This window comes from Chiloscyllium plagiosum, unplaced genomic scaffold (genome assembly GCF_037043375.1).
Source record: "Chiloscyllium plagiosum isolate Xiang-an unplaced genomic scaffold, Cpla_swu_hap1 HiC_scaffold_34, whole genome shotgun sequence".
Lineage (NCBI taxonomy): Eukaryota > Metazoa > Chordata > Chondrichthyes > Orectolobiformes > Hemiscylliidae > Chiloscyllium > Chiloscyllium plagiosum.
In genome coordinates, this window is record NW_028270172.1 from 40,517,027 (window position 1) to 40,540,983 (window position 23,957).

Sequence of the window (23,957 nt, forward strand, 5' to 3'; positions counted from 1 at the left end):
TGGCAATATATTTCTAAGTCAGGATGGTGAATGGTTTGGAGGGAAATTGCAGGCGGTGGTATTCTCATGTATATGCTACCCTTGTCCGTCTAGAGGGAAGTAGTTGTGGACTTGGAAGATGCTGTCTAAGGATCTTTGATAAATCTTTGCAGTGCATCTAGCAGATAGTACACATTGCAGCTACTGAGCATTGGTGGTGGAGGGAGTGGATGTTTGTGAATGTAGTACCAAACAATTGGGCTGCTTTGTCCTGGATGGTGTCAAGCTTATTAAGTGTCGTTGGAGCTGCACCCATCCAGGAAAGTGAGGAGTATTCTGTTACACTCCTGACTTGTGCCTTGTAGATAGTAGACAGGCTTTGGGGAGTCAGGAGCTGAGTTATTTGCTGCAGTAATCCCAGCCTCTAAATATAGAAAAAGGAAGAGAGAATCAAAGCAAATATATGCCTCTTAAAGCATGAGGCAGTGAAAATAGCAATGGAGAACCAGGAAATGGTACAGGAAATGAATAACTACTTTGCATCAGTCTTATCAGTAGAAAACACATCTAAGTAAGGGGTAAAATGCAAAAAAAGAAACAAAATATAATAACTATCACCATATATGATTAGATTAGATTAGATTACTTTACAGTGTGGAAACAGGCCCTTCGGCCCAACAAGTCCACACCGACCCGCCGAAGCGCAACCCACCCATACCCCTACATTTACCCCTTACCTAACACTACGGACAATTTAGCATGGCCAATTCACCTGACCTGCACATCTTTGGACTGTGGGAGGAAACCGGAGCACCCGGAGGAAACCCACGCAGACACGGGGAGAACGTGCAAACTCCACACAGTCAGTCGCCTGAGGCGGGAATTGAACCCGGGTCTCTGGCGCTGTGAGGCAGCAGTGCTAACCACTGTGCCACCGTGCCGCCCACATATAAGAAGTACTAAGAAAGCTAATGGGACAAAAGGCCATTAAATCCATGGAACTGATTGGTTACATCCGAGGAAATTAAAAGAAGTCGTAACAGAGGTAGTGGATGCACTAGTAGTAATCTTCCAAGAATTGTTAGTTTCTGGAAAAGTCACAGAGGAAAACTGACAATGTAACACCCTTATTCAAAAATGGAGGGAGGCAGCAAAACAAGTAATCATAGGCTGGTTAGTTTAACATCTGTCAGTGAGAAAATGTCATTAGAGTCTATTATAAAGAATGTGAAAACAGAGCATCTAGAATACATAACATATGAAGCAGGGTGAAGGGAAGCACCCCTGATAAATTGATTCAATTCTTCAAGGAGGTATCATGCAGGATAGATAAAGCATGTCCAACTTGCTGGAGTGTACTAAAGAGGCAATAGAGAAGATTGATGAGGGCAAGCCATTTTTGTGTTGTACAAGGATCTACAAATGACATTGCCACAAAACAGACTTGTGAGAAAAGTTATAGAAACAATAGATTTAAAGTCATAGAATCATAGAGATGTACAGCATGAAAAAAGACCCTTCAGTCCAACACGTCCATGCCGACCAGATATCCCAACCCAATCTGGTTCCACCTGCCAGCACCCGGCCCATATCCCTCCAAACCCTTCCTATTCATATACCCATCCAAATTCCTTTTAAATGTTGCAATTGTACCAGCCTCCACCACTTCCTCTGGCAGCTCATTCCATACACGTACCACCCTCTGTGTGAAAAAGTTACCCCGTAGGTCTCTTTTATATCTTTCCCCTCTCACCCAAAACCTATGCCCTCTAGTTCTGACTCCCCGACCCCAGGGAAAAGACTTTGCCTATTTACCCTATCCACGCTCATGATTTTGTAAACCTCTATAAGATCATCCCTCAGCGTCCGATGGTCCAGCCTGAAGGGGCTTGATAAGGTATCACATGTTACATGGTAATAAGAGCCCATAATGTTGCATGGTAAATTAGCACAGATAGCGTATTAGCTACCTAATAGAAGACAGAGAGTGGGTAAAGATCATTGAGGACTGTGGGGGAGGTGATATTCAAAATGGCAAACTGTGCCTCATGGACTGCCACAGGAAGTTGTGCTGGGACCAGCCACAATTATTTACAATAATTGGATGTAGTATACATGGATTTTAGTAAGGCATTTGATAAGGTTCCCCATGGTAGGCTTATGCAGAAAGTCAGGAGGCATGGGATAGAGGGAAATTTGGCCAATTGGATAGAAAACTGGCTAACCGGTCGAAGTCAGAGAGTCGTGGTAGATGGTAAATATTCAGCCTGGAGCCCAGTTACAAGTGGAGTTCCGCAGGGATCAGTTCTGGGTCCTCTGCTGTTTGTAATTTTTATTAATGACTTGGATGAGGGAATCGAAGGGTGGGTCAGTAAATTTACAGATGATACGAAGATTGGTGGAGTTGTGGATAGTGAGGAGGGCTGTTGTCGGCTGCAAAGGGACTTAGATATGATGCAGAGCTGGGCTGAGGAGTGGCAGATGGAGTTCAACCCTGTCAAGTGTGAGGTTGTCCATTTTGGAAAGACAAATAAGAATGCGGAATACAGGGTTAACGGTAGGGTTCTTAGTGAGGTGGAGGAACAGAGGGATCTTGGGGTCTATGTTCATAGATCTTTGAAAGTTGCCACTCAGGTGGATAGAGCTTGTCAGAAGGCCTATGGTGTATTAGCTTTCATTAGCAGAGGGATTGAATTCAAGAGTCGTGAAGTGATGTTGCAACTGTACAGGACTTTGGTTCGGCCACATTTGGAGTACTGTGTGCAGTTCTGGTCGCCTCACTTTAGGAAAGATGTGGAAGCTTTGGAGAGGGTGCAGAGAAGATTTACCAGGATGTTGCCTGGAATGGAGAATAGGTTGTACGAGAATAGGTTGAGAGTGCTAGGCCTTTTCTCATTGGAACGGCGAAGGATGAGGGGTGACTTGATAGAGGTTTATAAGATGATCAGAGGAATAGATAGACCAGACAGTCAGAAACTTTTTCCCCGGGTACAATAGAGTTTTACAAGGGGACATAAATTTAAGGTGAAGGGTGGAAGGTATAGGGGAGATGTCAGGGGTGGGTTCTTTACCCAGAGAGTGGTGGGGGCATGGAATGTGCTGCCTGTGGGAGTGGTAGAGTCAGAATCTTTGGTGACCTTTAAGCGGCAATTGGATAGGTACATGGATGGGTGCTTTAGCTAGGACAAATGTTCGGCACAGCATCGTGGGCCTTCCACATCCATCAAAGTTTTACCTGCACATCCACTAATATCATCTATTGTATCCGTTGCTCCCGATGCGGTCTCCTCTACATTGGGGAGACTGGACGCCTCCTAGCAGAGCGCTTTAGGGAACATCTCAGAGACACCCGCATCAATCAACCAAATCGCCCAGTGGCTCAACATTTCAACTCCCCCTCCCACTCTGCCGAGGATATGGAGGTGCTGGGCCTCCTCCACCGCCGCTCCCTCACCACCAGACGCCTGGAGGAAAAACGCCTCATCTTCCGCCTCGGAACACTTCAACCCCAGGGCATCAATGTGGATTTCAACAGTTTCCTCATTTCCCCTTCCCCCACCTCATCCTAGTTTCTAACCTCCAGTAACTCGACCTGTCCGGACTTGTCCGACCTGCCCACCTATCCACTCCACCCTCTCTTCCCTGACCTATCACCTTCATCTCCTTCCCCACCTACCTATTGTACTCTATGCTACTCTCTCCCCACCCCCACCCTCCTCTAGCTTATCTCTCCATGCTTCAGGCTCTCTGCCTTTATTCCTGATGAAGGGCTTTTGCCCGAAACGTCGATTTTGCCTGTCCTCGGATGCTGCCTGAATTGCTGTGCTCTTCCAGCACCACTAATCCAGAATCTGGTTTCCAGCATCTGCAGTCATTGTTTTTACATCGTGGGCCGAAGGGCCTATTCTGTGCTGTATTGTTCTATGTTCTATATTCATGACATGGATGAGGGAAGTGAAGGCACTATTACCGAGTTTGTGGATCCATAGAATCCCTAAGCATGGAAACAGGCTATTCGGCTCAACGAGTCTACACTGACCCTCTGAAGATCATCCCACCCAGACCCATTCCCCTACTCTTTTCCCTGTAACCCTACATTTCCCACGGCTAACACACCTAACCTAAGTATCTCTGAACACTATGGGCAATTTAGCATGCCATCCGTATAACTTGCACCGCTTTCAGCTGTGGGAGGAAAGCGGAGGACCCAATGAAAAGACACAGGTAGAACATGCAAAGTCCCCATAGACAGTTGCCTGAGGGTGGAATTGAACCCAAGTCTCTAGTGTCATGAGGCAGCAGTGCTAACCACTATATCACCTTTGATGATGCAAAACACATGGAAAAGCAAGTAAGGAGGAGAATAAAAGAGTCTAGAGGGTTATAGAAATATTAGGTGTGTTGACAAACATTTGGCAAATGGCATATAATGAAATTATGCACTTTGGCAGGAAGAATAGAGGATTAAATGAAAAAAGACTGCAGAAAGCTGCAGCACATAGCAATTCAGGAATCATTATGTATGAGTCACAAAAAGCTAGCATACAGATTCAGCAAATAATAGGAAAGGCAAATAAAACATTGGTCTTTATTTGAAAGGCAATGGAGTATTAAAATAAGGAAGTCTTGCCAAGCAATGCAAAGCACTAGTTAGACTAGACCTGGCACACTGTGAACAATTTTAATGCCTAATCTAAAAGATATACGATCATTGGATGCAGTCTAGAAAAGGTTCACGAGGTTGATGTCAGTTATGGAGGGATAATCTAATGAGAAAAGGTTGAATAGGTTGGGTCTCTACTCAGAATTTACATGATTAAGAAGCAACTTTATTGAAAGGTAAAATTTTTTAAGAGGGCTTGAGAGGGTAGATGCACAAACATTGGTCCCTTTGTCAGAGAATTGAGGACCAGAAGGCATAAATTTAGAGCGCAGGGTCACTAATTTAAGACTAAGACAGGGAGGAATTTCTTCTCTGAGAGAACAATGAATATATGGAATTCTTTCTGTATACATCTATCGAGGCTGGATTATTAAGAATATTCAAGGTTGAGATATGTGAATGTGAAGGTAAAGATTATCAATTCAGTCGTGATCTGATTGAATGGTACAGTGGATTAATATATAGAAGCAAAAAGTATGACTAGGCTGTGAAATGAATACTTTGTATTTGTCTTTACCTATGAGGCAGATGCCACCCAGTTCATGGTGTCTCAATCACAAAAAGCGTTTACAATTCTGAACGTAAGTTTGCTCGCTGAGCTGGAAGGTTCACTTTCAGATGTTTCGTCACCATACTAGTTAACATCTTCAGTGAGCCTCCGGACGAAGTACTGCTGATGATTCCTGCTTTCTATTTATATGTTTGAGTTTCTTTGAGTTGGTGGTGTCATTTCCTGTGGTGATGTCATTTCCTATTCTTTTTCTCAGAAGGTGGTAAATCGGGTCCAAGTCAATGTGTTTGTTGATAGAGTTCCGATTGGAATGCCATGCTTCTAGGAATTCTCGTGCGTATCTCTGTTTGGCTTGTCCTCGGGTGGATGTGTTGTTCCAGTCGAACGTGGTGTCCTTCCTCATCTATATGTAAGGATACTAGTGAGAGAGGGTCATGTCGTTTTGTGGCTAGTTGATGTTCATGTATCCTGGTGGCTAGTATTCTGCCCGATTGTCCAATGTAGTGTTTGTTACAGTCCTTGCATGGTATTTTGTAAATGGCATTAGTTTTGCTTGTTGTCTGTGTAGGTTCTTTCAAGATCATTAGCTGCTGTTTTAGTGTGTTGGTGGGTTTGTGGGCTACCATGATGCCAAGGGGTCTGAGTAGTCTGGCAGTCATTTCCGAGATGTCTTTGATGTAGGGGCTAGGATTTCTGGTCGAGTTTTGTCTGCTTGTTTGGGTTTGTTGCTCAGAAATCTGCGGGCTGTCTTCATTGGGTACCTGTTCTTTTTGAACACATGTAACCCAAACACTACATTGGACAATTAGGCAGAAAACTAGTCACCAGGATACATGGACACCAACTAGCCACAAAACGACATGACCCTCTCTCATTAGTATGCTTACAGACAGATGAGGAAGAACACCACTTCGACTGGGACAACACATCCACCTGAGGACAAGCCAAACAGAGACACGCACAAGAAATCCTAGAAGCATGGCATTCTGATCGGAACTCTATCAACAAACACATTGACTTGGACCCGATTTACCATCCCCTGAGAAAAAGATTAGGAAATGACATCACCACAGGAAATGACATCACTAACCCAAATAAATCCAAACATATAAATAGAAAGCAGGAATCATCAGCAGTGCTTTGTCCGGAGGGTCACTGAAGATGTTACCTCGTATGGTGATGAAATGTCTGAAAATGAACTTTCCAGCTCAGCGAGCAAACGTACATCCAGAACCTCAACCTGAGCTACAAATCTTCTCAAAATGTATTTAAAGTTGGTAAGGAGGATATATTGGATAAGTTGTTAGTACTTAAAGATGATTAGGAACTACACCAGATGAGATGCATCCAAGAAAAGTGAAGAAAGTGACAGCGATATTTGCAGAGTCCCTGGCAATAATCTTTCAACACTCCCTGAATTCAGAAGAGTTATATAATGACTGAGGCTGAGGGGTGACCTTACAGAAGTTTATAAAATCATAATGGTATGGATAGGGTGAATAGCCAAAGTCTTTTTCCCAGGATAGGGAGTCCAAAACTAGAGGGCACAGGTTTAAGGAGAGAGAAGAAAGATTTAAAAGGTACTTGAGGGGCAACTTCTTCATGCAGAGGGTGATGAATGTATGGAATGAGCTGCCAGAGGAGATGGAGGAGAAGGGTATAATTTCAACATTTAAAAGGCATCTGGATGGGTATATGAATAAGACGGCTTTAGAGGGATATGGGCAAAATGCTGTTAATGGGACTTGATCAGTTTATGATGTCTGGTCAGCGCAGATGAGTTGGACCAAAGCATCTGTTTCTGTATTGTATGACTGAAGAATTGCAAACATTACACCCTTGTTCAAAAAAGATCAGCTCAGCAAATTCAGCAAATACAGGGTGACTGCTGTATCCGTGGAATCGGTTTCCACGGTTTCAGTTATCCATGGTTTGCCACAGCTCTAAAATATTACATGGAATGTTCCAGAACCAGGAACCAGGTTCTGGGGAGGTACATTTCCCATTTAAATGAATGGGTTCACTACTATCCATGGTTTCAGGCAACCCCGGTAGGTCTTGGAATGTATCCACTGTGAATGGATGGCTCCTGTAGTTAGTTTGATGTTGGTGATGCTGAAGCTTCAAGGAACAATTACTCAGGACATAATCAATAATCATTTAGGAAAGTGAGGATTTATTTGGAAGAGTCAATGCAGATTTCTTAAAGGAAAGTCATGTCCAATTTGCTGGAGTTTATTGAAGAGGTAACAGAGAAGATTGAAGAGGGCAACACTATTTTTGTGTTGTACAAGGACTACAAAAGACATTGCCACAAAACAGACTTATGAGAAAAGTTATAGACCATGGAATAAAATGGAACAGTAGTAAACATTGATTCAAAATTGCCAAGTGATAGAAAACAAAGAATACTGTTAAGAGGTATTTTTCAGACTGGAAGAAGGTTTGCACTAGATTTCCACAGGGGTCGATATTTTCACATAGTCATTAGGATCTGGACTGTCCTACCTGTGCAGTGGAGGCAGGCTTAATTGAGGTACTCAAGAGGGCCTTGGATAACTTATAAAGTGGAAACTATAGCAGGGGAAGGACAGGGGATTGATACTGATAAAATGATCAGAAAGCCATTGCAGACACAGTGGGCTGAGTAGCCTCCTGCACAAAACAATTCTGTGATTCTGCAAATACACCATATAAAACCACAACTTTGCTCCAATTATCAAGGCATTGGCCATGACAAAGCTCAGATGCCAGTCCTCCACCTCTATCTTGGCCACGATTGACACCACAGGCCCCCATGGCCATACCAGGGGAACAAAGCAGAAAAGTTGCTAAATTCCATCTGGAGTAGGGCAGGTGTCAACAAGCTTCTATCGTCAGATTAGCCGCTGTCCTAAATTTCCCATCAGCTACAATTCACCATGAGCCACAATCTGAGCTCAGCATCACTGAGACCAGCTGGCCAGGTAGTGGGGAAGGAAGGCCAATGCCGTACAATGCCAGGTTTTGGCAGCCAGCAAGTAGGGAGCTGTGGTCTCTCTTAAAAGATCATTTGGCCACAATGCAGACAGGAACAAGAAATGGCCCAAGCAGGTGGTCAGGGGCCTGACCAGCAAAGGCCTCTTGATGTAGACCGCAGGCACATCTTGGTGGGTCTACTACAGGAGATGCTGTAAGTTGAAACTAAGGTACTCTTTTAAACATTTGTTTAATTTAGCAATGTAAGAATTTAGCTGTTTAAAGTACCCTTTTTCAATTTACAGGATTTGAAAAAATTCTCTCTTGGGATGTTGGTGTCACTGGCTGGCCAACATTGACTGGCCATCCCTAGTTGCCCTTGAGTAGTGGTGGTGAGCTGTCTTCTTGAACCACTGCAGTCCATGTGCTATAGGTAGAACCACAATGCCTTTGGGTATTTCTGGATTTTGATCCAGTGATAGTGAAGGAACGGCAATGTATTTCTAAGTCAGGATGGTGAGTGGCTTGGAGGGGAACTTGCAGGTGGTGGAATTCAATATATCTGCTGCCCTAGTCCTTCTAGATGAGTGTTTGTAGGTTTGGAAAATGCTATCTAGGGATCTTTGGTAAATTTCTCGATACATCTTGGTGATAATAAAACTGCTGCTACTGAACATCAGTGGTGGAGAGAATGGATGCTTGTGGATGTAATTCCAATCAAGTGTGCTGCTTTGTCCTTGAAGATGTCAAGCTTGAGTGTTTTTAGAGCTGCACTCATTCAGGCAAATGGGGAGTATTCCATCATACTCTTGACTTGTACCTTGTAAATGGCTTTGGGGACTCAGGAGGTCAGTTACTTGCTGCTGTATTCCTAGACTATGAACTATCAGGTAGCCGCTGTATTTATGTGGCAGTTAAGTTTCTAGTCAATGATAATCTCTAAGATGTTGATAGTGGAAGATTCAGTGATGGTTACGTCATTGAATGTGAAGCGGTGGTGATTAGATTGTCTCTTATTGATAATGGTCATTGACTGGCAATGTTTAAAAAAAATTGTTGTCTGCTAAAGGACCCCCTGATAGAACTTCACTCTGATAGGAATCAATACGTATCTTAAAATCATGGTGGTTGTAATTTTCTGGATTTAAACTACAAGACTTTCTGTATATGCAATATGCCTTTCATATTCCTTTAATGGATATCTTCCAGGTATCTTGTTCTACTGTTATTACATGATAGTACCACACTTGCTCCAGTACAGCTCATTGAAGTCTACTGACTTTCAGTAAAGGTATTGCAGATAATCACTGAGGATGATCTTAGGCAGCTCTCCACCTTGATCTTTCAGTTCCAGGCTGCTGACTTTGGCATGAGCAGCAACCTTCTCAGTTAAGACAGGCAGCAGAAAGGGCACTGGCAGAATGGCAACTGTAGCAATGGGAAAATTAAAGTGGATAATGTATTCCATGAAGCCAATGCCACAAAGAAAGACAGTGCCTCACTAATGCTAGTAATCTGTCGAAATACAAATTGATGAAGAGCTGTCAGATCCTACAAGCCCTTCAGCACTGCGATTTACAGCCATAATGGGAAACAGTTCAAACCTGTATGGCAGCAAACTAGGATTTCACTTTGTCTGATATGCCACTCCCAAAACCTAGTCACAAAGGGCCAGATATTCCTATTTCAACAAGGAGACTGAAATGGATCAGGCAGGCTTTTGAATTGCCCAGGGGAGCAGATTCCTGGATTTTCATCCCCTTTTCCATCTCCAGTAATTTTCAGGGGTTTGGGATAAGTGAACATAAGCAGTTATAATTGTTATGCAGGCGTGAAATTCCCACCCTCGCCTTGGAAACTCGTCATGCGAAAGCTTTCTGTTTCTCTCAGGGACTTAGTATGGGAGATGTTGTACACGACAGTCACGTGCAATAAATTGTTACTTGGTGGCTCATGCGCTCAAGAGGTGCATCTAATTTAGAATACCTGAGGAATATGCATTTGACGTGTACACACAGTGTGTGAGAGTGCAGTCGCTGATTCACTTTCAGAGGACAGTGCTAATTAATATCTTGCCACACTCCGGATCTTTGGCCACTTGGTGCAAAGCTGAGTAGTATTAAAAATAACACAACAACAGGTCATAGTCCAACAGGTTTGTTTGGAAGCACTAGCTTTTGGACCGTTGGCTTTTCATCAAATAGTTGTGCAGCAGGATCATGAGACACAGACTTTACAACAAAAGATTTGGTGTCATGCAGTTGAAATGATATATTAAAGAAACCTAGATCGTTCATCTTTTAAAATGGGTTGCAGGTTTCAGTTTGAAGAGTGAGAGAGATGGAGAGATGGCATAGGGTCACGTGTAGTGTGACATGACCCCAAGGTCCTGGTTGAGGCCATCCTCATGGGTACCGAACCTGGCTATCAGCCTCTGCTCGGCCACATTGCGTTGTTGCCTATCCTGAAGTCCTGAAGAAGGGCTTATGCCCAAAACGTCGATTCTCCTGTTCCCTGGATGCTGCCTGACCTGCTGCGCTTTTCCAGCAACACATTTTCAGCTATCCTGAAGTCCGCCTTGGAGTCACCCGAAGATCCAAGGCCGAATGTCCCTGACCGCTGAGGTGTTCCCCAACTGGGAGGGAACACCCTGTCTGGTGATTGTTGTGTCATCATAGAGATTCGTAGAGGAGTGACCAAAGGAGTAGAAGATTTGGACCAGGAACACTACAGGCAACTATCGGCCAATCTGACCAAAGAACGCTCCCATGAACTAAACACATTGATCAAGACATTTGATCTAGTCCTTCAGAGTTCCCTACATGCTCTCATTCCAATTACTTCTCACATAGGTAACTTTTACTGCCTTCCAAAGATATACAAAGCCAACACACAGGGACGTCCCATCATATTGGCAACGAGACCCTGTGTGAGAACCTCTCTGGCAGTGTCGAAGGAATCTTGAAACCCATTGTACAGGGGACCCCCCAGCTTCTGTCGTGACACTACAGATTTCTTACAGAAACTCATACCCAAAGACCAGTCGAACCGGGAACGTTCCTGGTTACAATGGACGTTTCAGCACTCTACACCAGCATCCCCCACGATGACGGCATTGCAGCAACAGCCTCAGTATTCAATACCAAAACTGTCAATCTCCGAGTACTGTCCTACAATTCATCCGCTTTATCCTAGACCACAACATTTTCACCTTTGATAACCAGTTTTTCATCCAGACACACGGAACCGCCATGGGGAACAAATTTGTACTCCAATATGGAAACACTTTCATGCACAGGTTCGAACAAGATTTCTTTGCTGCACAGGACCACCAATCAAAACTATACATCAGATATATTGACAACATTTTCTTCCTCTGGCCCCATGGCAATGAGTCACTGAAACAACTGCACAGTGATATCAACAAGTTTCATCCCACCATCAGACTTACCATGGACTATTCTTTAGTATTTGTCTCATTCTTGGACACATGCACCTCCATCAAGGATGGGCACCTCAGCACTTTACTGCAAACCCACAATAACCTCATGATGCTACACTTTTCTAGTTTTCACCCTAAACATATTAAAAAAGCCATCCCCTACAGACAAATCCTACGCATACACTGGATCTGTACAGAGGAGGAGGACTATGACAGACAGCTGAAGGTGCTCAAGGATGCCATTGTATAAACAGAGTACGATGCTCAACTCTTCGATCGCCAGTTCTGACATGCCACAGCGAAATACCGTAATGACCTCCTCAGGAGACAGACACAGGTTGCAACTGATAGGGTACTCTGCATTGTCCAGTACTTCCCAGAAGCCGAAAAATAATGCTACGTTCTTCGCAGCCTGCTGCACATTATCAATGAGGATAAGACCTTTGCTACACCTCCACTTCTCACCTTAAACAACTGCCAAACCTTAAACAGATCACTGTTTGCAGCAAACTGCCCAGCCTTCAGGACACCACAACCACAACACCGTACAACCGTGTCATGGCAACCAATGCAAGACGTGTCAGAGTGTCAACATGGATACCGCCATTACATGTGGGGACACTACCCACCATGTACAGGGCAGGTACTCATGTGACTCCAGCAACATTGTCTCTCTCAATTGTTGCAGGCAAGGATGCCTCGAGGCATGGTACGTTGGCGAGACCAAGCAGATGCTATAACACGGATGAATGGGCACCACATACACAACAATCACCAGACAGGGATGTTCTCTCCCTGTCGGGGTATACTTCAGCAGTTGGAGACATTCGGCCTTGAATCTTCAGGTGACCATCCTCCAAGGCAGACTTTGGGACAGGCAACAACGCAAAGTGACTGAGCAGAGGCTGGTAGCTAAGTTTGGTACACATGAGGATGGCCTCAACTGGGACCTTGGGTTCATGTCACACTACAGGTGACCCACTACAGTATACACACTCTCACAAACACAGAAGAGCACACATACATGCACACTCTTACATACTCATACACAGACCTTCTCTCATTAACATGCTCTCTCTCATAAACACACACACCTGCACACTCATCCTCTCACAGACTTGTACTCCATGACACTCACATACACACTTTACCTAGCTTGCACACATGCACACACTCACATGCACTCACTCACTGTCTCGCCTACCCATGCACATACGTATAAGTCGGTGGGGTGAATTTGTATTTGCAGAATTATATTTGCAGATATATTCTATTTTGCTCAATCTGCAGGCACTCAATACATGTAATATTTTATCAGTTCCAGTCTGATTTAAGATTGGGATACAGACTCTAACCTCACACCTTTAATGCATTGTCTGAGCTGATATGTCACCTTTTGTTATAAAACCTTAAGTTATATTGAGAATGTGACTTAAAGGAAGTTCTCGAATTTACATATTAATGAACTGAAACCTACATTCTTAAAGATGAAAGACTTAACCAGGTTTGTTCAATATATCACTGTAATCATTTGCTATAAATTTTGTGTCTTAAGATCTTATACTCCACAACCACCTGATGAAGGAATAGTGCTCCAAAAGCTGGTGCTTTCAAATATACCTGTTGCAGTATAACCTGGTTTTGTGTGATTTTTAACTCTGTCCACCCCAGTTCAAAACCAGCTTTTCCACATTAAAGCTGAGTCGGTTTGTGGCACCACCTCGCGGTTAGCTCCGCCTGGGCCTGGCCGAAGAGTCCAACAAGCGGGGTTTGGGAGCAGACAGCCATTTGCTCCAAAGGTCTGTTTCTCTGCTGCGGCCACGGGTGTCGTTGGACCAACCGCAGGAACCTGCTATAGTAGGGCCACCAGAGAATGGGGCGGTGCTGCAGTACATCATTTACCCTGAGAGATGGCTGATTTGTTAAGTTTTCTTTGCAAGGCCGGCTTTCTATTACCAGAGATGTCAAAGAAGCGCTTAGTTCCGCTGATGGACAGCCTGGAAGATTATTGATAAAAGGGCCATGCCCACGCTGTGTTTTATATCTCCAGTCTCCACATGTATTCTGTTGTGGGTGTACGGTCAGACACAGCCTGTCACTCGCTCAACACCCCCTCCCCTGGTTGCTAAGGGCCCTTCCGCACTTCCTCCCATTCTTCACTCCGATTGGATGCCGTTTTCCCGCGTGCGCCACAACTGCCATTTTGAACCGAGGAGCTCGAGCGGTTTGAAATCGGCCGCCCGCCCGCCCGACTGAGGACTGTCGCCCGGCCTTACATTGGATCCAGGTAAGTTCCGCGCCAGTCGTTATTGCCCCCGCTCTCACCGACTCTCGGAGTTACTTGGATGGGAGCAGAAAAAGAAAACCCAGCAAGTCGCGCCGCCTCCTGGGCCGCCGGATCCAACTTGCGTGTCCGGGCCAGACTGACAGAAAATCTGCAGCTTCGTCCTTGTCCCGACTCTCAATCCTGGGGATGCTGAGCCAGGCACAGGGCAGCGAGTTCCGAAGGCCGAGGTGGAGAAATCCCATAAACATGGGGGAAGGTTGCCTGTAGTTCTGGGCCGGACTCAGTCCCCAATTAACTGCACCACAATCAGTCCGAATGGGGATTAATTTAAAAGGCCGCTGTGCATCAAGTTAAACCTGATCTCTTCATGCCGCCCCTCTGCCAGCTCCAGGCTGTAGTTTGCATTATTTTTCTCTTTTGTTTTGTGTTTCCCGCCATCAGATCTTCTAGAGGAATGAAACAGTTTTTTTCAATTCTAATGGGGTTACTAACCACGGGAGCGTGTTACATCAATGAATCTTCAGTTTTACTTGAAAGAGAGATCGGAAAATAAACTCACGAAGGGAAATGCATAACGTCTAATCACAGTACTGCACCAGCATTTTACGTATTCAAATAGGTTTCTTTAAAATAAAGCATTGTGGTCTAAATTTGTAACAACTTTTCAGAGAAATAAAATCTAGCGCCACTTCTATTGAGTTTGTAAACTAATGAAATTGTACCTCATTAAAACCTTGCTTGGTTCGTGTTAGTGCAGTTTTAAGAGGTTGCCCATTTAAGACAAATGAGAAATTTCTAATGAGGCTGGTGAATTTGTGGAATTCTGCTGCAGAGGGGTGTCCAGGCTGGGTCATTCAGTATATTCAAGGCTGAGATAGACGTTTTTTAAAATCAGTCAGGTAATGGAATGTTATAGTGAAACGACAGGAGATTGGAGTCAGTAATTGAATGACAGCAGACTCTGCCTGAATGGTCTCCTTCCGCTCTTGTCATGTGGTCTTATTTGTTTTGGGCAGTTGCTAAAATATCTCCAGTGGGTTTTTATCAGATCAGTGAATTAGAAGATTTTGATATTTTAAAGGCAGTGTTATGTAATCTGGAACATACTTAAAATAGCTACTGGGATCTTAGGGAAAAATTCAGTTCAGGGGAAGGAGCAGAGAAATGGGGCTTATTGGATTGCTCCTTCAAAGAGTAAGAACTACTGCATGAGGTGACTAGCTTCATATATCAACTTACTTTTCTGCGTTCTGTTCAGAAGCATTTCTTTAGAGATTATTTGCCACGCAATGGCAAAGTGCTATAGTTTGCTCATCTATGTAAAGTAAGGAGGCAGATCCTAAATCAGACAATGAGAATCAAACCCCATGTGAGCCAGCTGAGCTAACCACATCTTGTTTCATAATTTTCAAAAGATCTTGAACATCCCTGTATTAATCCTGGTGTTTTGTGAGATTCTATGCCACAGTATCATCAATGAAAAACTGCGCAATTTCAGTAAACAATCCTCTTTCACATTATTATCTGGAAATAGAGTAGATTGTGCAAAATTTTGTGTTCTAGTCAATCCAGTGATGAGAATTAAAGCTTGCATTCAAAACTACTGTGTACCTATTGTACTATTCCGTCTCCGCTATTCCCCCCCCCCCGTAGCTGAAACCTTTACCTGGTCTTTTTGACATGTTTACTGCAAAACTTTACTTGCTAATCTCTTCGCCTCCTTTCTCAATCTTCAGCTCGTTCAAAAATGAATTGGTATCATGTACTCTCATGCATGTGAATCAAATTTGGCTCTCTGTTCCTTGATGCATTGAATTTAATATCCTTGGCTTTGTTTCTAAATTCCTCCTTGTCCGCACCTTGCTCAATGTCTTCTTTCTGTGTGCTTTTCTTTCTGGTTGGTATGCTAACTGGTTCTTTATGAATCCACACCTCCTTCTTTGCTTTGTTTTTGATGGCACCTGCAGCTGTTTTGAATTCGCTTCTGATGCGGTCTTCCAAAGTGACTCTTCCTACTCTCCAGTGTTTGATAACTGTCTTTGGGTCTATCTTTGTCACCGGTGCAGTACGTTTTTAGTAATTGGTTCTTAGTCATCAACGTGTTTGATTGCCAAGTCCCATTCACTCATCATTCTGTCACTGAATTGTCATTTGAATTGACTCAAGGAAAAACCTTGACTTAAAAATTCTCATCCTTATTTTCAAATCCTTCTGTTCTTGTTACCTCCTATCTCTAACTGCTGTCAACCTTTCAATTCATGTATGACTGCATCGCTTCACTTATGTGTCTTAACATCCTTTATTTTAATAATTTTCTGTTGTGCTTTCAGTAGCTAGGCGCTAAAGGAGCACAACCTCCTTAAATGTCTCTCCGTTACTACTACTTAAGAGCTCTTTAAAACCTATGTTTAAGTTTTAAGTCCCCCATGTGGTGTAGTGCATAATTTTGTTAAAGCTCATGAGAGATGCTTTGAAATGCGTCACTATCAATTATATAAATGTAAACTTGTGGTTCTGCACAATTTTAGTATACTGCTACCAAGAATTTAAGGTGGAATGAGCTCTTACTTACCTTTTGAACCTGAAGTTCAGTTCATTACGTATTTCACATCGTTAACTGACTCGATTTCTGACTTTTTTATATAATCCTAACTATTATGTTGGCAAGCTTAGAAAGAGTCACCAAATGTATTGCTTGAAAATTGCAATTCTATTTTACCATCAATGACCAAGTTAGACCATAAGATATAGGAGCAGGATTAGGCCCATTTGATCATGGCTGATTATGCTTCTGAGCCCACTTTCCTATCTTCATCCTCTAACCTTCGATCCTTTTATAAATTAAGAACCTATATATCTCTTAAATACACTCATTCATTTGGAGACCAAATCATTATGTAGCGATGAATTCCACAGATTGGCCACACTCTGGCTGCAGGAATTCCACCTATCTCAGTTCTAAAGAATCGTCCCTTCCTACTAGAGAAAACATCTTCTCCATGTCCACTGTATCCAGACCTCTCAGTATTTTGTAATTTTCAATGAGATTTCCCTAAATTCTTCTAAATTCCATTGAGTATGGACCCAAGGTTCTCATCCCCAGAAACATGCTTGGAAACCTCCTCTGGATCCCCTCTGAGGCCAGCATGCCCTTCCTCCAATACAGGGTTCAAAACATTTAATATTCTAAATGCAGTCTGACCAGAACCTTGTACAACCTCAGCAGTACATATTGCTGTCACATTCTCGCCCTTTTTGAAATGAATGTCAGCATTGCATTTGCCTTCCTAACTGCCAACTGAACCTGCATGTTAACTTTAAGACAATCCTGAACTAGGACGCTGAAGTCATTTTGCACTTCCAGATTTCTGAAGTCCTCCGTCATTTAGAAAATGGTCTATGCCAGTTCTTCCTGTCAGAGTGCATAACCTCTCTCTTTCTCGCATTGTATTCCATCTGCCATTTCTTTACCAACTCTCCTAGCCTTTCCCAGGTCCTTCTACAGCCTCCCACCTTCCTCAGCCATGTCTGTCCCTTCAACAGTCTTTGTGTCATCTGCAAACTTATCAATAATGCCTGTAGTTCCTTTGTCCAGATTGTTATGTATGATGTGAATAGTTGTAGTCCCAACAGTGAGCCCTGTGGAACTCAATTAGTCACTGGTTGCCATCCTGAAAAAGACTCCATTATCCTTTCTCTGTTTTCTGCCAGTCAGCCAGTCCTCTATCCATGCCAGTACCTTACCCCAACACCATGAGCTCTGATCTTATTTCGCAGCCTCCTGTGTGGTACCTTGTCAAAGGCCTTCTGCAACGTTTCTTGGGATAGAAAGTGGGCTACACCGCCAGTGCTTCATCCGAGGCTCACTGAAGATTTTACCTAGTATGGTGACGAAAGAAAACCTTCCAGCTCAGTGAGCAAACCTACATCCAGTTTCTTGGGATGCATACTTATTTTTGAGACAGTTCAGTTTTTGTCTGTAACTGTTGCTTCACACCTTATTGCATCCCAAATAAAATTCTAATGTAAGAAATGTGTCTTACTGGTGACATTCCTCCTTTGTTAGTTTTACATATGTTCAAAGTAACACATTGCATTTCCTAATCCTTCAGTATAACTAACCAAGCTTCAGCACCTAAAGAAATGCATGTAGATTGAGATGGAAAGGGAAAACCAAAACGATTCTCATGAAAACTTTCAGATTGAGGCAATGCAAATGAAACCTGTTATCAGTGTAGTATTGCTTGTTTTCTGATTTTGTCGTTGTGGGTTTTCAATTTACAATTGCTGGGCAAGCGGCGAAACTGAAACTGTTCAAGAAATTATAATTTTGCACAGTAATTTTGAAGGTAATTCAACTCCATGCTGTGACAGCACCTTGTACGATGAAAGTGACACTATCTATTGCAACCACAAGTGATTTGTGGTGTTATTTGACATTTTTCTAATGCCATGTGTCCACCTTACATATGCCTAAATTAATTGTTCAAATACTTTTTTTACATTTTCAGGTGGCTTTCTGTCTGGTCAATAGCAACTAATTATCACTCACTGCTTGTTAGCTCATAAAATTTAAAAGGGGTACTATTTACTGCAGAAGGGTAATGTGTTTATTTTTAAAAATCCAAGTAGCAATATTATATGAACATGGTGTCACTGGTAATGGAATGTTCGCACCAATCAAGAGAGCATGTGTCACAGTTTGACTTTCTTTCTCTGGCAGATTATTGACATTACTTGTCATTTACTCTGTCACTTCTGCGAGGCTGTGGATTGTTGCCAATCCATAATTGATGTTTGAAGGTGATGCTGCGGTGCCCCCTTGAACTGCTACAGTCATTGGGGTGTAGGATTGCCAGCAGTGCTGATAGGAAGGGAATTCTAGGATTTTCAATGCAGATTGTGTATTTTCAAGTCAGTGGTTTATGACTTGGCAAGTAGTATTGTTTCCATTGTATCTGCTATCCTTGTCCCTTCTAAATGCTAGAGGTTGTGGATTTGGAAGATGCTGTCAAAGCTGACTTAGTTAGTTGCTGCAGTGAATTTTTTTTTTGTTTAGAAGCTGTGTCCTGCTGCTGTGCATTGGTAAAGGAAGTAAATGTTAAAGATTGTGGATGGGGCACCAATTTAGCAGGCTTCTGATAGTGTTAAACTTAAATGTGAGAACTACATCCTTCTGGACAACTGGAAAATATCCGCAATGCTGACTTGTGCCCTTGTAGACCATGGCCAGATATTGGGGAGACAGGACGTGAGTTGGTTGCTGCAGAATTCCCAGCTTCTGATGTGCTCTTGCAGCCATAGTTTTTACATGGATGGTCCAGTTCACTTTCTGGTTAGTCGTTTCCAACATGTTGACAGGGGGGAATTTAGTTAAGGTAATGCCATGAATATCCTGGGCTGATGGTTAGATTCTCTTTTGTTTGAGATGGTCATTGCCTAGCACTTTTTTTTGTAGTGTGATTATTAGTTGCTATTTATCAGTCTAAGCCTGGATATTGTCCACGTTTTACTCCATGTGGAAATAGGTGCTTTTGGTATCTGACAAGATACCAGAGATGGTCAGTATTGTGCATTCATCGAAGAAAATCCCCATTTTTAATCTTAGGATGCAAAGAAGATCATTGAAGTAGCTGCATATGTTTGAACTTAGGACATGACAATGAAGAACTCCAACAGTGATGTCTTGTGACCAAGATAATTATTATTCAACAACCATGACCACCTTCCTTTGTGGATGTTATTGCTAGGCCATTTGCCACTTTTGAGTGGAAGTGAATGCTGATTGACTTGAAATCTGGAGATCCTAGTTCAAATATCACCATGGCAGATGTTGGAACTAAATTCAACAGAAAAATCTGAAGTTAACAGTCTGATCGTGAAATCGTTGTCAGAGAAACCTGTCTTGTTCACTAATGTCCTTAGCTGTGACTCCAGGCACTGTAGATGGATTGTATCTGCTCTCTGAAATGGCCTAGCAAGCCATTCAGTCGTATCCAGTACTTGAAAAGGGGAAAAAAAACTGGGTGAATCACCTGCCATTGACGAAGACATTGGAATTGACAACAAAATATACAACCCTGTTGATCTCGCAAAGTGATCCTTGCTAAATTCTGGGGCTGGTGCCAAAATTGGGACAACACTCGTATAGACTAGTCCAGCACCAGCATGAGAGTCATACTCCGAACCATTTTACATGCAGTGTCCCAGACAATGCCACCTTCATCCTTGAGTATAGCCTATCATGTCAGCAGAACCACCTTGGCAGAGGTGGCAGCATAGTGGTAAATATTCAGATGGGAGCTGCTTCAGGAGTGCATATATAAGGAGTGTGGACCATCTGGGTCAGCGGTAGACAGGTAAATCCCTCTGGAGACTACATTCGGCACCCATATCATCCTCGGTGCTTCCTCTGTATGCTGTTCAACTTGGAGTAGTACTACTCCATGTTGAACAACATTAGGAACCACTAAGGATTATATGGGTGCCAGATGTAGTCTCTGGAGGGAATTCCTTGTCCTCCACTGATTCCGGTTGTGTGGCAATGACTTGTCATCCTCACTAATCTGCCTTCTCACCCCCTCCTTCCCCCCCCCCCCCCTTTGAGAATACTATCCATTTTGTATGGCACTGTGCTAAATGGGATCAACTTCAAAGAGTTCTACTATCTCGAGGCTGGGCAATTTTGAGGGGTAGTGGGCCATCTTCAGTTGAATTGTACTCCCAATCTTATATCCCAGCATATCCCCCCACTCAACCATTACCATCAAGCCGGGGATAAACCCTGGTTCAATAGGCTGTGTGCAGGAGGGCATGCCAGGAGCAACACTAAGCCTGTCTAGAAATGAACTGGCAACCTGGTAAAACTATACAACATGGCTACATGTGTGGTGAATAGAATAAGCATCAAGTCCTGATCTAAGCTCTGCAACCTGCCACATTTAGTTGTGAATGATTTCCTGGTAGAGGAAACAGTTCCACAAATACATCATCCTCAATGGTGGGGGAGCTTAGTGTATTAGTATAAAAAAACTGAATTGTTCACAGCACTTTTCACTAGCAATGTCTTTGTAAAGCCTCCGAGATCTCCAGCATCTAGATGGCAGCCTTCAGCTAATTTGATTCACGCCACGTATATCCAGAAAAAAAGTTGGAGGTACTGGATGCTGCAAGCATAAAAGGCTCTCACAGCATTCTGATAATTAATCCTGAAGACCTGTTCTCCAGAATTGCCATACCTTTAGCCAAGCTGTTCTGGTACGGCAACAGTACTGGCATTTGTCCAACAATGCGCAAAATTTGCCAGGACGTCCTTTAAAATCCTGCCCAGCAACAGCCCAGCCAGTTACTACTACTTCATCAGTGAAGTGATGGAAGTGCGCCATTAACCATGTTATCAAGCAGCAATTGCTTAGCAGTAACCTGCTCACTGATGCTCAATTTGGATTCTGCTAGTGCCCCTCTGCTTCTCCAAACGTGGATAATGCAGCAGAGATGAGGGCGAGAGTTATTGCCCTTGACATCAAGGTTACGTTTGACCATCTTGTTGTAACTAGGAGCTCTGGCAAACTAGTCAGAATCGTTGGAATATTTTCCACCAGTTGGAGACATTCCTGGTGAGTGGACTCTGGTAGTGATTTTTGTCATAGAGAATTCACCAATTAACGATCGACAGTTAATGGCTGCACTTTGTGACTGGTTTAAAATATAAACATTGACCATCACTGGATTTTGGAGCGAGGTTATTTGATGATTTCAAACTTTGTTGTATGGTAAAGGTAATAAGTGCTACAAACTGAAGGTTGGCTGCAGTAATTTTAAGCATGGTGCATCCCTGAAACATTGTGACAATAATGGTGTAAGTTACTGAATACCTGATACATATTCTGTTTTTGATAGAGTTTCTAATGTCGACAGAAGCAGATTCAAAGATGGCTGCAGTTGAGAAAGGAGATAAGGCTGAAGGAACAAAGAGGAGAAATAAGCCTGACAAGTCTTCCACCATTGAAGAAGAAAAAGGTGAAAAATTGGAGAGTGAAGATGAGGATGAAGAGGAGGAGGAGGAAGAGAGGGGTAAAATACAAATTTGTGCAATGATTTTTAACATTTTGAAATCAAATTCCATTTATGGGAATAAAAACCAAGTACTGAAGAAACTCCAATCTGGTAACATTTGTGGAGAGAGACAGTTCATGCGTCAAGTCCAATCTGCTGCCTCTTCTGGATTCCAATTGAACTGTGTAACTGCTTCTCTCTACAGGTGCTACTAGCCCTCCTGAGTTTCTCCAGCACTTCCAGTTTTTATTTCAGATCTGCAGTACTTTGCTTCTGTTACAGGAATACTTATTTTGATGTTGCAGTGGGATTACTGGAAAGAAGTCCCATCGTAGAAGGGAAAAGAGAAAAGAAAAAAGTGGAAAGACTGACTTTACAAGTGACACCATCTGCAAAAGAGACTTTTAGTATTCCCGAAGGTAAATATTTTAAAGCTTTGTAGCTATTGCCTGGATTTTTGTTCTGAGCTTTCAACATCATTGAATTTTGGTGATTTGAAGAACTTGCTCCACAAATGCTCAACAATGTGGTCTGTGGTAGAGAGATGCATGATGGATTGAAAGGCTTTAACTTCTTTGATAAATGCTCTTTAGTACAGCATATAGAAATACAAGTCCTAGAACTACAGTGAAGAAGGCTGCAGTATGCAGTTGGAGTTCCGCTTTTACCATTTGGGACACAAGAAAAATAAATTATCATAAGTCAGTGTTGCCAAGCAAAGCTCTTAATATCATGGACTTGAGTAGAAATCACTGACCATTTGCTACTTTCTCATTAAACTGTGGACATTGCACCATAGTTCTTTCCTTTGCTCTGAAGAGGTTCATTGCATGCGTGATTGCCACAACTACAATGCAAAGCATTGACCACCTGAAATATTGGCAACAAGCTGAGGTTTGATTTGTCACTTGGCACAATATCCATCTCGTTGGAATGATTTCATTTGGTACATGTTTGCTGATGGTAAGTCCTTGAGATGTAAGGTCATCCACATATGAAGTAGACACTTCCATGAAGGGACCTTGCATATTCACATCTTTTGGCAACCTGTTGCAGCCACTGATCAACATTATAATGTGTGTCAACCCATAGGTGGTGCTGCTACCTTTCTTGTTTTTTTTTTAAAACTATTTACTGATGCCCAGGAGCCAAATGGACTAGTCTTGTTCCTATTTATATGATCTACTTTTGACATCAATGAATTAAGCATCGGATGCTGCTCCTCTTTAAACCTTCTCTGTTAATTAATAATGCATATAAAACCCAGGTTCCTGTGCTCCTGCATCCACTTGAAAATTGTACTCTTTAATTTTATTGTCTCTTTATTCTTCCTACTGAAATTAATCATTTCACAGTTCTCTGTGTGAAATTCTTATTTGCCACATCTGTCAATTCCACTAATCCATCCTGTTGAAATTATGCCTTGTGCACCAAAGTCCAATTCATGTGTATATATCATGAAGAGCAAGGCAATGGTCTTAACACTGACCCCTGGGAAATCCAGTACAAGTCTTCCTGCAGTCTCCTATTGGGGCGGCACGGTGGCACAGTGGTTATCACTGCTGCCTCACAGTGCCAGAGACCCAGGTTCAATTCCCGCCTCAGGAGACTGACTGTGTGGAGTTTGCACATTCTCCCCGTGTCTGCGTGGGTTTCCTCCGGGTGCTCCGGTTTCCTCCCACAGTTCAAACATGTGCAGGTCAGGTGAATTGGCCATGCTAAATTGTCCATAGTGTTAGGTAAGGGGTAAATGTAGGGATATGGGTGGGTTGCGCTTCGGCGGGTCGGTGTGGACTTGTTGGGCCGAAGGGCCTGTTTCCACACTGTAAAGTAATCTAATCTAATATTAAACACTTTAGTAGGTCATCCCTTACAGCAAGGTACTGAACGCACAAACTTGGAAGTTATTCTTGTGTTTAGATTTGCTTCTGAAATCGGTTTAGGTGTATTTTTTTTGCCAAATGGGGAAGAAAAGAATTTCCAATTTTTAAAAAATCTTGAGCATTTCATCAAATTTATATTCTAGTTTCTACAGAACATAGAACAATACAGCGCAGAACAG

At 42.9% G+C, this 23,957-nt stretch overlaps 1 protein-coding gene across 6 annotated transcripts in view; it reads left to right on the forward strand.

Annotated features, from left to right (window-relative positions):
* The window catches only part of LOC122564371 (protein DEK), a 104,703-nt gene that overhangs the window by 55,160 nt on the left and 25,586 nt on the right, over positions 1-23,957 (forward strand). For 4 of the 6 annotated variants that reach the window (XM_043719149.2, XM_043719151.2, XM_087978615.1 and 1 more), the window contains exons 1-3: positions 13,683-13,840; positions 21,740-21,913; positions 22,201-22,314. In XM_043719149.2, coding sequence (XP_043575084.1) covers positions 21,748-21,913; positions 22,201-22,314 — 280 coding nt within the window. In that variant the 5' untranslated portion in view covers positions 13,683-13,840; positions 21,740-21,747. Of the gene's footprint in view, positions 1-13,682; positions 13,841-21,739; positions 21,914-22,200; positions 22,315-23,957 lie in introns of those variants that run through there. The other 2 variants (XM_043719150.2, XM_087978613.1) reach the window with 2 other exon arrangements.